Below are 13956 nucleotides of genomic sequence, written 5' to 3' on the forward strand. Positions count from 1 at the left end.
CATCAATTTCTCCCTGATTTTTTTCTCACAGTTTGGTTTGTTACAAAGGACAGAGTTATTGTTATGATACAGATCATTGTAAATGATTAAACACAACATACTTTTATGCTAAAATATTGTTATAATGCTATTTAACTAAGACATAAGGTAGCTACAATATAAATAAATGTAAATATGAATTTGATACTAACATGTTTGATTGTTCATTGATGCATTTGGATTTATCTATTTTTATCTGGTCAAATAAATTATTATTCAACCTTGTGAAACTTAATTCCACACGATCTGCTTTCAATATTTCACCAGTTATAGCAACCGTATGCTGAACAAATTACGGGAATAGTTGCTACTTTCTCTTGACTACGGTGGACTCTGTCTTTTATTTACATTTATTAATTTATTAATATAGAGCTACAGTTGTACAAAGTCTGAAAATAAAGTACTGGATCAAAATTTTGCAATTCAAAAGTTAACCAGAAAAACACTCAGAAATTGTTCCTTGATCCAAATGGTGATCTGGATCACCACCAAAATTAAATCAGTTCTTCCTTTTCATGTTTACAACGAGTCCTGAAAATTTCATGAAAATCCGTCCATAGCTTTTTAAGTTATCTTGAACACAAACAGATAAAGCCAGTAAAAACATAACCTCTTGGTGGAGGTAATTATGCTACCATCTAAAACTCTCTTTGTGAAACATCAATATCATATTTTTCCATAAACACCTCATGGGAGTAAAATGAATCATTTGCATTTAGTAATTATTCACTGTGTTAACATTATTTATAAACCAGTTATGTAGAAAAGTGTCTTGTTTGCGTGTAATATATACGCGTTGTTCCACAGAAAACAGTCATGTGGGGAAACTACGTTGATTCTGCAGAAAGACTCGAAAGCAGAGACCCATCCAATATGGCGGCGACAATGAGCCGTCTATGTATATTATGTCTATGTATATCCATGGCGCTGGCGCGTCATGATGCGTCATGACGCTTTTTGACGCTAGATGTTACGTTCATCAGACCGGAAGCAGCAGCAGCAACTTTCCGACCAGCAGCAGAACCGGAACCAGTTCTGTGACTGCAGGTATTCCTTCTGTTTCTTCTGATTGTTCAGGTTCTATTTCCTTTGCTTCTGTTCGCCACGCACGTGCACGCCCTCGCAGAGGAAGTTCGGATTGAGTAGTTGTGGTTCTGGACCCAGTACTGTTCTGGACCCACCAATACTGTTCTGGACCCAGTACTGTTTTGGACCCGGTACTGTTCTGGACCCACCAGTACTGTTCTGGACCCGGTACTGTTCTGGACCCACCAGTACTGTTCTGGACGCGGTACTGTTCTGGACCCGGTACTGTTCTGGACCCACCAGTACTGTTCTGGACGCGGTACTGTTCTAGACCCGGTACTGTTCTGGACGCGGTACTGTTCTAGACCCGGTACTGTTCAAGACCCGGTACTGTTCTGGACCCACCAGTACTGTTCTGGACCCGGTACTGTTCTGGACCCACCAGTACTGTTCTGGACACGGTACTGTTCTGGACCCACCAGTACTGTTCTGGACCCGGTACTGTTCTGGACCCACCAGTACTGTTCTGGACCCACCAGTACTGTTCTGGACCCGGTACTGTTCTGGACCCACCAGTACTGTTCTGGACCCACCAGTACTGTTCTGGACCCGGTACTGTTCTGGACCCGGTACTGTTCTGGACCCACCAGTACTGTTCTGGACTCGGTACTGTTCTAGACCCACCAGTACTGTTCTGGACCCACCAGTACTGTTCTGGACCCACCAGTACTGTTCTGGACCCGGTACTGTTCTGGACCCACCAGTACTGTTCTGGACCCGGTACTGTTCTGGACCCACCGGTACTGTTCTGGACCCGGTACTGTTCTGGACCCACCGGTACTGTTCTGGACCTGGTACTGTTCTAGACCCGGTACTGTTCTAGACCCGGTACTGTTCTGGACCCACCAGTACTGTTCTGGACGCGGTACTGTTCTGGACCCACCAGTACTGTTCTGGACCCGGTACTGTTCTGGACCCACCGGTACTGTTCTAGACCCGGTACTGTTCTAGACCCGGTACTGTTCTGGACCCACCGGTACTGTTCTGGACCTGGTACTGTTCTAGACCCGGTACTGTTCTAGACCCGGTACTGTTCTAGACCCGGTACTGTTCTGGACCCACCAGTACTGTTCTGGACCCGGTACTGTTCTGGACCCACCGGTACTGTTCTAGACCCGGTACTGTTCTAGACCCGGTACTGTTCTAGACCCACCGGTACTGTTCTAGACCCGGTACTGTTCTAGACCCGGTACTGTTCTAGACCCGGTACTGTTCTGGACCCACCAGTACTGTTCTGGACGCGGTACTGTTCTGGACCCACCAGTACTGTTCTGGACCCGGTACTGTTCTGGACCCACCGGTACTGTTCTAGACCCGGTACTGTTCTGGACCCGGTACTGTTCTGGACCCACCGGTACTGTTCTGGACGCGGTACTGTTCTAGACCCGGTACTGTTCTGGACCCGGTACTGTTCTGGACCCACCGGTACTGTTCTAGACCCGGTACTGTTCTAGACCCGGTACTGTTCTGGACCCACCAGTACTGTTCTGGACCCGGTACTGTTCTGGACCCACCAGTACTGTTCTGGACCCACCAGTACTGTTCTGGACGCGGTACTGTTCTGGACGCGGTACTGTTCTGGACGCGGTACTGTTCTAGACCCGGTACTGTTCAAGACCCGGTACTGTTCTGGACGCGGTACTGTTCTGGACCCACCAGTACTGTTCTGGACCCGGTACTGTTCTGGACCCACCAGTACTGTTCTGGACCCGGTACTGTTCTGGACCCACCAGTACTGTTCTGGACCCACCAGTACTGTTCTGGACTCGGTACTGTTCTAGACCCGGTACTGTTCTGGACCCACCAGTACTGTTCTGGACCCGGTACTGTTCTGGACCCACCAGTACTGTTCTGGACCCGGTACTGTTCTGGACCCACCGGTACTGTTCTGGACCCACCAGTACTGTTCTGGACCCGGTACTGTTCTGGACCCGGTACTGTTCTGGACCCACCAGTACTGTTCTGGACCCGGTACTGTTCTGGACCCACCAGTACTGTTCTGGACCCGGTACTGTTCTGGACCCACCGGTACTGTTCTGGACCCGGTACTGTTCTGGACCCACCAGTACTGTTCTGGACGCGGTACTGTTCTGGACCCACCAGTACTGTTCTGGACCCGGTACTGTTCTGGACCCACCGGTACTGTTCTAGACCCGGTACTGTTCTAGACCCGGTACTGTTCTGGACCCACCGGTACTGTTCTGGACCCGGTACTGTTCTGGACCCACCGGTACTGTTCTAGACCCGGTACTGTTCTAGACCCGGTACTGTTCTGGACCCACCAGTACTGTTCTGGACCCGGTACTGTTCTGGACCCACCGGTACTGTTCTAGACCCGGTACTGTTCTGGACCCACCGGTACTGTTCTAGACCCGGTACTGTTCTGGACCCACCGGTACTGTTCTAGACCCGGTACTGTTCTGGACCTGGTACTGTTCTAGACCCGGTACTGTTCCTGTCTGACAGATTGGACCCAACACGGCTGATAAAACTGATTCCTGAGTGACTAGATATAGAGAATAACTTAGTTCCACATGTGGAAGCATCTGGTTCCGCGGCAGCAGAACGATCCACGTTTTAGAAGCTGGAAATGATGTTTCAGGTTCGTCATTTCCTCACCAGATCCAGATATTAAAATCCATTCATGATGTCTTCTCAGACTGCCGATAAACGCAGAGCAAATAAAACCAGTCGAGTAAAAATAAAAACCAAACAAGAAACCAAAATAACTAAAAAATAAACTGAATCAGAAAAATGGAATAAAGCTGCTGTAAAATTCAGTCACATAAAACGTGGAAAAATGACCGTTTTCAGTGTTTGGACTCGTCAGACACCTGGGACGCAGGACAGACACCTGGGACGCAGGACAGACACCTGGGACGCAGGACAGACACCTGGGGACGCAGGACAGACACCTGGAGACGCAGGACAGACACCTGGAGACGCAGGACAGACACCTGGGACGCAGGACAGACACCTGGAGACGCAGGACAGACACCTGGAGACGCAGGACAGACACCTGGGACGCAGGACAGACACCTGGAGACGCAGGACAGACACCTGGAGACGCAGGACAGACACCTGGGACGCAGGACAGACACCTGGGACGCAGGACAGACACCTGGGACGCAGGACAGACACCTGGAGACGCAGGACAGACACCTGGAGACGCAGGACAGACACCTGGGACGCAGGACAGACACCTGGAGACGCAGGACAGACACCTGGAGACGCAGGACAGACACCTGGGACGCAGGACAGACACCTGGAGACGCAGGACAGACACCTGGGACGCAGGACAGACACCTGGGACGCAGGACAGACACCTGGAGACGCAGGACAGACACCTGGGACACAGGACAGACACCTGGAGACGCAGGACAGACACCTGGGACACAGGACAGACACCTGGAGACGCAGGACAGACACCTGGGACACAGGACAGACACCTGGAGACGCAGGACAGACACCTGGAGACGCAGGACAGACACCTGGGACGCAGGACAGACACCTGGAGACGCAGGACAGACACCTGGAGACGCAGGACAGACACCTGGGACGCAGGACAGACACCTGGGACACAGGACAGACACCTGGAGACGCAGGACAGACACCTGGGACGCAGGACAGACACCTGGGACGCAGACGCAGGACAGACACCTGGGACGCAGGACAGACACCTGGAGACGCAGGACAGACACCTGGGACGCAGGACAGACACCTGGAGACGCAGGACAGACACCTGGGACGCAGGACAGACACCTGGAGACGCAGGACAGACACCTGGGACACAGGACAGACACCTGGGACGCAGGACAGACACCTGGAGACGCAGGACAGACACCTGGGACGCAGGACAGACACCTGGGACGCAGGACAGACACCTGGAGACGCAGGACAGACACCTGGAGACGCAGGACAGACACCTGGGACGCAGGACAGACACCTGGAGACGCAGGACAGACACCTGGAGACGCAGGACAGACACCTGGGACGCAGGACAGACACCTGGGACGCAGGACAGACACCTGGAGACGCAGGACAGACACCTGGAGACGCAGGACAGACACCTGGAGACGTAAGAGACTTGAGAGACGTATAGCTAAATGTGAGGAACATTATAAGTAAAATTGCCGACATTTTTAGGATTGTTTGGTTGGTGTTTCTATTTATTTCCAGATTTATGTTTTATGTGTTCCATGTTGAGTTTTAGCTCCAGGTCCCGTGGCGTCTCATCAGAGGGACGTTAAATGTTCATACATGTTCATTTCCACATGTGTGCAGCAGCCTGCCCACCGGTTCCCCTCATCATGCAGATGGAACGAGTCCTGTTGGTGTGAGTCTTTGGTTCTGGTTCTGATCCGGACCGTGCTGCCTGCGTGTTGCAGATCCAGACCGTGATGGGTCGGCGGCCCAGCGGTGGCTCTGAGGCCTTGGTGGTTCCCATGGTGACGCTGTGTCTGGCCGCTCTGCTGCTCAGCGCCATCCTCATGTACCGCTACATGGACGGCGTTTATCAGGCGGACCACCAGTTTCCTCAGGCGGGATGTCCGCCGGGACACTTCAGGATGACGACCATGAAGAACTGTTGCGCCTGGATCCGGTGTCCACACATCCGGGAGGAAGTGCGCAGGCTGAAGCTGATTGGTCAGGGAGCGGTGAAGAAGGTGGGTTAACATGTTTTTATGTCCAGAGACGTCGGGTTGGAAGATGTGGAAGTTTCATGTCAGCCGTCAGGTTTCCTCCCCAGTGGAACGACACGTCACGATGATAAAACGGAGACGTTTTATCATCGGATGGAGAATCTGTCTGAATCTAGAAGCTGTTGCCGTGACGATGCAGGTTGTGGAAGCTGTTGCCGTGACGATGCAGGATGTGGTTCAGCCTGCAGGATCATCTCTCCTCACGATGGGCACTACTGCAGAATATGTGAAGGCCTTCAGATCTGACTCCATCTGCAGCTCCACCTGCAGCTCCACCTGCAGCTCCACCTGCAGCTCCACCTGCAGCTCCACCTGCAGCTCCATCTGCGACTCCACCTGCAGCTCCACCTGCGACTCCACCTGCAGCTCCACCTGCAGCTCCACCTGCGACTACACCTGCAGCTCCACCTGCAGCTCCATCTGCAGCTCCACCTGCAGCTCCACCTGCAGCTCCACCTGCGACTCCACCTGCAGCTCCACCTGCGACTACACCTGCAGCTCCACCTGCAGCTCCACCTGCAGCTCCACCTGCAGCTCCACCTGCGACTCCACCTGCAGCTCCACCTGCAGCTCCACCTGCGACTACACCTGCAGCTCCACCTGCAGCTCCACCTGCGACTCCACCTGCAGCTCCACCTGCAGCTCCACCTGCGACTACACCTGCAGCTCCACCTGCAGCTCCACCTGCAGCTCCACCTGCGACTCCACCTGCAGCTCCATCTGCGACTCCACCTGCAGCTCCACCTGCAGCTCCACCTGCGACTCCACCTGCAGCTCCACCTGCAGCTCCACCTGCGACTCCACCTGCAGCTCCACCTGCAGCTCCACCTGCGACTACACCTGCAGCTCCACCTGCAGCTCCACCTGCGACTCCACCTGCAGCTCCATCTACAGCTCCACCTGCGACTACACCTGCAGCTCCACCTGCAGCTCCACCTGCGACTCCACCTGCAGCTCCACCTGCGACTCCACCTGCAGCTCCACCTGCAGCTCCATCTGCAGCTCCACCTGCGACTCCACCTGCAGCTCCATCTGCAGCTCCACCTGCGACTCCACCTGCAGCTCCATCTGCAGCTCCACCTGCGACTCCACCTGCAGCTCCATCTGCAGCTCCACCTGCGACTCCACCTGCAGCTCCATCTACAGCTCCACCTGCAGCTCCATCTGCGACTCCACCTGCAGCTCCATCTACAGCTCCATCTGCGACTCCACCTGCAGCTCCATCTACAGCTCCATCTGCGACTCCACCTGCAGCTCCATCTGCAGCTCCACCTGCGACTCCACCTGCAGCTCCATCTACAGCTCCACCTGCGACTCCACCTGCAGCTCCACCTGCAGCTCCATCTGCAGCTCCACCTGCGACTCCACCTGCAGCTCCATCTACAGCTCCACCTGCGACTCCACCTGCAGCTCCACCTGCAGCTCCATCTGCAGCTCCACCTGCGACTACACCTGCAGCTCCACCTGCGACTCCACCTGCAGCTCCATCTGCGACTCCACCTGCAGCTCCATCTACAGCTCCATCTGCGACTCCACCTGCAGCTCCACCTGCAGCTCCATCTGCAGCTCCACCTGCGACTCCACCTGCAGCTCCATCTACAGCTCCACCTGCGACTCCACCTGCAGCTCCACCTGCAGCTCCATCTGCAGCTCCACCTGCGACTACACCTGCAGCTCCACCTGCGACTCCACCTGCAGCTCCACCTGCGACTACACCTGCAGCTCCACCTGCAGCTCCACCTGCGACTCCACCTGCAGCTCCATCTGCAGCTCCACCTGCAGCTCCACCTGCGACTCCACCTGCAGCTCCACCTGCAGCTCCACCTGCGACTCCACCTGCAGCTCCATCTACAGCTCCACCTGCGACTCCACCTGCAGCTCCATCTGCAGCTCCACCTGCGACTCCACCTGCAGCTCCACCTGCGACTCCACCTGCAGCTCCACCTGCAGCTCCATCTGCAGCTCCACCTGCGACTCCACCTGCAGCTCCATCTGCAGCTCCACCTGCGACTCCACCTGCAGCTCCACCTGCAGCTCCATCTGCGACTCCACCTGCAGCTCCATCTACAGCTCCATCTGCGACTCCACCTGCAGCTCCACCTGCAGCTCCATCTGCAGCTCCACCTGCGACTCCACCTGCAGCTCCATCTACAGCTCCACCTGCGACTCCACCTGCAGCTCCACCTGCAGCTCCATCTGCAGCTCCATCTGCAGCTCCACCTGCGACTACACCTGCAGCTCCACCTGCAGCTCCACCTGCGACTCCACCTGCAGCTCCACCTGCGACTACACCTGCAGCTCCACCTGCAGCTCCATCTGCGACTCCACCTGCAGCTCCACCTGCAGCTCCACCTGCAGCTCCATCTACAGCTCCATCTGCGACTCCACCTGCAGCTCCATCTGCAGCTCCACCTGCAGCTCCACCTGCAGCTCCATCTGCGACTCCACCTGCAGCTCCACCTGCAGCTCCACCTGCGACTCCACCTGCAGCTCCATCTGCAGCTCCACCTGCGACTCCACCTGCAGCTCCATCTGCAGATCCATCTGCGACTCCACCTGCAGCTCCACCTGCGACTCCACCTGCAGCTCCACCTGCGACTCCACCTGCAGCTCCATCTGCAGCTCCATCTGCGACTCCACCTGCAGCTCCACCTGCAGCTCCATCTGCGACTCCACCTGCAGCTCCATCTGCGACTCCACCTGCAGCTCCACCTGCAGCTCCATCTGCGACTCCACCTGCAGCTCCATCTGCAGCTCCATCTGCAGCTCCATCTGCGACTCCACCTGCAGCTCCACCTGCAGCTCCATCTGCAGCTCCACCTGCAGCTCCATCTGCAGCTCCATCTGCAGCTCCACCTGCAGCTCCACCTGCGACTCCACCTGCAGCTCCATCTGCAGCTCCACCTGCGACTCCACCTGCAACTCCACCTGCAGCTCCACCTGCAGCTCCACCTGCGACTCCACCTGCAGCTCCACCTGCAGCTCCATCTGCGACTCCACCTGCAGCTCCACCTGCAGCTCCATCTGCAGCTCCACCTGCAGCTCCATCTGCAGCTCCATCTGCGACTCCACCCGCAGCTCCACCCGCAACTCCACCTGCGACTCCACCTGCAGCTCCACCTGCGACTCCACCTGCAGCTCCATCTGCAGCTCCACCTGCAGCTCCACCTGCGACTCCACTTGCAGCTCCACCTGCAGCTCCATCTGCGACTCCATCTGCAGCTCCATCTGCGACTCCACCTGCAGCACCACCTGCAGCTCCACCTGCAGCTCCATCTGCGACTCCACCTGCAGCTCCACCTGCAGCTCCATCTGCGACTCCACCTGCAGCTCCATCTGCGACTCCATCTGCAGCTCCATCTGCGACTCCACCCGCAGCTCCACCTGCAGCTCCACCTGCAACTCCACCCGCAGCTCCACCTGCAGCTCCACCTGCAACTCCACCCGCAGCTCCACCTGCAGCTCCATCTGCGACTCCACCTGCAGCTCCATCTGCAACTCCACCCGCAGCTCCACCTGCTGCTCCACCTGCGACTACACCTGCAGCACCACCTGCGACTCCACCCGCAGCTCCATCTGCGACTCCACCTGCAGCTCCATCTGCGACTCCACCCGCAGCTCCATCTGCGACTCCACCTGCGACTCCACCTGCAGCTCCACCTGCGACTCCATCTGCGACTCCACCTGCGACTCCACCTGCAGCTCCACCTGCAGCTCCATCTGCAGCTCCACCTGCAGCTCCACCTGCGACTCCACCTGCGACTCCACCTGCAGCTCCATCTGCGACTCCACGTGCAGCTCCATCTGCGACTCCACCTGCGACTCCACCCGCAGCTCCACCTGCAGCTCCATCTGCGACTCCACCTGCGACTCCACCTGCAGCTCCATCTGCGACTCCACCCGCAGCTTCACCTGCAGCTCCATCTGCAACTCCACCTGCAGCTCCATCTGCGACTCCACCTGCAGCTCCACCTGCAGCTCCACCTGCAGCACCACCTGCGACTCCACCCGCAGCTCCACCTGCAGCTCCATCTGCGACTCCACCCGTAGCACCACCTGCGACTCCACCTGCAGCTCCATCTGCGACTCCACCCGCAGCACCACCTGCGACTACACCTGCAGCTCCACCTGCGACTACACCTGAAGCTCCACCTGCAGCTCCATCTGCGACTCCACCTGCAGCTCCACCTGCGACTACACCTGCAGCTCCACTTGCAGCTCCACCTGCGACTCCACCTGCGACTCCACCTGCAGCTCCACCTGCAGCTCCACCTGCGACTCCACCTGCGACTCCACCTGCAGCTGCACCTGCAGCTCCACCTGCAGCTCCACCTGCAGCTCCATCTGCGACTCCACCTGCAGCACCACCTGCAGCTCCACCTGCAGCTCCACCTGCAGCTCCACCTGCGACTCCACCTGCGACTCCACCTGCAGCTCCACCTGCGACTACACCTGCAGCTCCACCTGCAGCTCCACCTGCAGCTCCATCTGCGACTCCACCTGCGACTCCACCTGCAGCTCCACCTGCGACTACACCTGCAGCTCCGCCTGCAGCTCCACCCGCAGCTCCACCTGCGACTCCACCTGCAGCTCCATCTGCGACTCCACCTGCAGCTCCACCAGAGTGGCGTGCGGCGACCTGCGGTAGTAGAACCACCTCCCAGTGCGCTGGTCTCCATAGCAACCGTTAGGGAGGAGACGTGCACGCGCAGCATTGAGGCTTTGCGGTTGCCTTCCTCTCAGCCTTTCCTTCCTCTCCTTTCAGGTGTACCTGGCGGAGTGGCGAGGTCATAAGGTGGCTCTGTCCGAACTGGCGTCGGTGGACTACCTGGAGGACTTCCTCCATGGGTTGTCCATGTTGCGGGCCCTGCAGAGCCCCTACGTGGTGCGCCTGGTGGGCTTCTGCCCCGAAGAGCACAGCCTGGTGACGGAGTACCATCCCCACGGCTCCCTGCTGAACTTGGAAGAAGTTCTGGCCCTGGAGCAGTTTCAGCAGCAGAACACGTGGTCCGTCCGCCTGAGACTGGCAGTGGACTACGTCAGCATCCTCCACTACCTCCACAACAGCCCTGCGGGTCGGCGGGTCATGTGCGACTCCAGCAGTCTGGAAAAAACTCTCTCCCAGTTCCTGCTGACCAGCGACTTCCGGCTGGTGGTGAACGACCTGGATGCCCTCCCCGAGGTGGACCCGTCCAGCGGGCTTTGGGTGAAATGTGGCCACCGGGAACTCAGCGGAGCCTTCGTGGCTCCGGAGCAGCTGTGGCCTTTCAGGACTGGCGGGAAGCCGTTTTCAGATCGCCTCATGCCCGACTACGACGAAAAGACGGACATCTGGAAGATCCCCGACGTGAGTCGGTTTGTGATGGGAAGGGTTCCGGGTGGAGACGTCATCCACTTCCACCTGTTTGAGGTCCACGAGGCGTGTAAGAAGGCAGAGCCGGAGCGCCGGCCTTCCGCTCTGCAGGTTTTAAATGTCTACAGGTCTGTTTATGGTTCCATGGTTCGGGACGGCTCCGGTGTACGAGACATGCTGTAGTCCAGCGGGGTTTTACGTCCTCTGGCTGTCCTGAGGGTGTTGGTCACGTCGGCCTGTCGCTGAGGAGCAGCGGGACCGACCGCTCCGAGCCGACCGGCGTCGCCGGGACGTTTCGCTCCACCAGCCTGAGATGAGAGGAAAGGAACCGAGTCGGATGTGTTTTCATCAGAAATGTCCCGGTTTGTGTTGGAAGGTGCTATTCTGAACGTGTTCCGTGTTTTTCTGCTGAAAACTGAACTGGTTGGCTCGTCTAGTCCTCCTCACACGCAGACTTCACACCGAAACGCTGCTTTTCAAACCAAACCAAGAACATGTGAGGCGGACGAGACGACGGCAGGTTTTCTGTAAAAATCTACAGCTTGGATCGATTTTCTCAGTAATTGTGATAAAACCTAAATGTGATGTTGATTCTGCTGCGTGGAGACAACAAACATAACACCAAAATAAGATGAATAAAAGGTTAAATGAGATTAAAAAGAGCATTTGCATGTGGAAAACTGCAGCATCAGCCGCTTCACCTGGAAATAAACGAAGTCTGGAGCAGCTGGAGGGTCCTCAGATCCGGCCTGCATGCAGCGAACCCAGATGCAGGGGAATTTATTGAGCATTGACAATGGGTTCTAAGCAACGCACTGCACTGCTAAGGCTTTTACCAGACAAAAATTATAAATTGCTTTATTGCTCAATTAATATATTACTAGTGTGCACTTGAGCCTACTGTGGAATTGGTAGGCTTTTTACATGCAGCAGAAATATTGCTAGGTGGATCATTTATTAAGTCTCAGCACAGTTTCACTTTCAGTTCTGCTCTGTTAGTAGATAACAAGCTGCAGCACTGAACCGAAAGGCTAACTTTTAACGCATTTAGGCAGCAACTCTTACCAGTCAGCAGCGCTCTCTCTCACCAATGTAAGAGGGTTGGAGGGGGAGCTCGCCCTTGAACACCTGAACAACGATCTCACCTTGTCTTTGCTCATCTCTAAGCTCCGCCTCATCTCCAGAGTAGCTGCCAGGTCCGGCCACTGCTGCTAGCTAAGCTGAAGAATTCACGTCATCAGCAGCTGTCTGGAGTGGACTACGTTAACTTTAATTCTACTTTGCATAACAAGCAAACTCGGTTGGCCTTTGGGAAAGAAAGCAGTCAACAGCTGCCTCCCTTCATTCTGCCTTCTTTTCATTCTTTCTTCTTTTCAGTTTTTTGGCCAGCATGTCTGGCCCTCAGGTCACTCAATCTGGGCTCACTGTTACACCCGGCTCTGGTTGCCGTCGGGCGGACTGAACCTACAAGAGGGCGGCCTCCAGAAAGTCCAATATGTTGGGAGGACTGTGACACAAAGTTCATTCTTGCAGTTGATGTTACAAATTATGACACCAATTAATAGGAGGTCCAAATTCATTCGAAATAAAAACATCACAAAAACAAAAGAAATCAGGATTTTCATGGGCCCCTCTCCCTACTCGGGCCCTGGGTAGTCAGGTCCACTTTTCCCCCCGATACAACGCCCATGCTGGTGGCACTAAAAGAAGATCTCTGTGTGGAGTGTGCAACATTATTAAAGGGGAAAATGAATGCACTTCATACCCAATTCAAATCTATTAAACTTTGGAGCCCTGCTTTGCTTAATGCGGTGCACAGCTTTCTCACCCCGCCTGACAGCACTGCTCAGACGACGCTTAGTTCCAGGCAGCTCCTTTTATCCTCTAATTCTGGAGTTTATATTTCAATTCAGACTCTGCACACTTCCAAGTGCGTAGACTACGAAGTGTTCTACGTCGTCTGCATCCAGCTGAGCTTACTGCCAGTAAAATGAGACGGCCTCTCTAGTGTAGGAGAATTACCCGTAGTGCTCCAGTCCTCCGTTGCCTAGCAACCACATATGCCAAGTTTATCTAATTACTGATCCCATTCTTCCACAAAAAGACACAAAACTAGCTTTAAAATGACAGAAAATGGTGGCAGTAATTTAACTTTGATTTATTTTAATTTTCCTTGGTGATTAATTTACAAACATTCGTTTAGACGAGCTCTCCTCTGGCTGACAGCTCATCCTGTCAAGCTGAAGTTAACTTCAGTGGAAAATGATCCTTGTTAGACACATTTACAGTCGTCCTCATATGTATTCATACCCTCCCATTAAAGAAGGAGAAAACTGCTGCCTGGGAAATAACATGAAACAACCTAACTTAAAAAAAATGATGAAAACCATGACATTATTTTCTAATTCTGGTTCAATCGAAAGATTTTTTAAAAAGCAAACCAATATGATAAAATAACATGTTACATCACTCATAAACTAATATTTAAAAAAAAAAATCCTGTGATGTTTCCGCTCCAGTCAGGTGTTTTCTGTTCCTCCCAGTCAGTCTTCTGCACCTGTTGACAGGTATTTTGTCCCCCTGTTAAACAGAAAAATGCTCTAATTAGTCCAGGACACATTTGTTTGTTTGTTTTTTTCTTTAACCCAATTAAATGACAGTGTCTTATATGACTGGATTATAATTTAGCACATGTTTAATTATTGTTCCTTATTCAGTCTCCAGTTATCTGAGTGACTGCACTCAAAAAAGACAAACAGCCTGTTTGTCCAAGTT

General features: G+C 54.7%; 1 protein-coding gene across 3 annotated transcripts; it reads left to right on the top strand.

The window, feature by feature from the left end:
• Positions 1-1017: 1017 nt before the first annotated feature.
• pomk (protein O-mannose kinase) lies at positions 1018-11805 on the top strand. Of its 3 annotated transcripts, none has more exons than XM_079256807.1 (3): positions 1018-1086; positions 5514-5792; positions 10594-11805. In XM_079256807.1, exons 2-3 carry the CDS (start codon positions 5526-5528, stop codon positions 11362-11364), a joined length of 1038 nt encoding a protein of 345 aa, XP_079112933.1. In that variant the 5' UTR covers positions 1018-1086; positions 5514-5525; the 3' UTR covers positions 11365-11805. The 3 variants fall into 3 exon arrangements, with proteins under 3 accessions (XP_079112933.1, XP_079112935.1, XP_079112934.1); XM_079256809.1 differs by having other exon boundaries at positions 1060-1086; positions 5410-5792; XM_079256808.1 differs by having other exon boundaries at positions 1067-1086; positions 5413-5792.
• Positions 11806-13956: the final 2151 nt, after the last annotated feature.

Source organism: Telmatherina bonti (genome assembly GCF_933228915.1).
Source record: "Telmatherina bonti genome assembly, chromosome: 17".
Lineage (NCBI taxonomy): Eukaryota > Metazoa > Chordata > Actinopteri > Atheriniformes > Telmatherinidae > Telmatherina > Telmatherina bonti.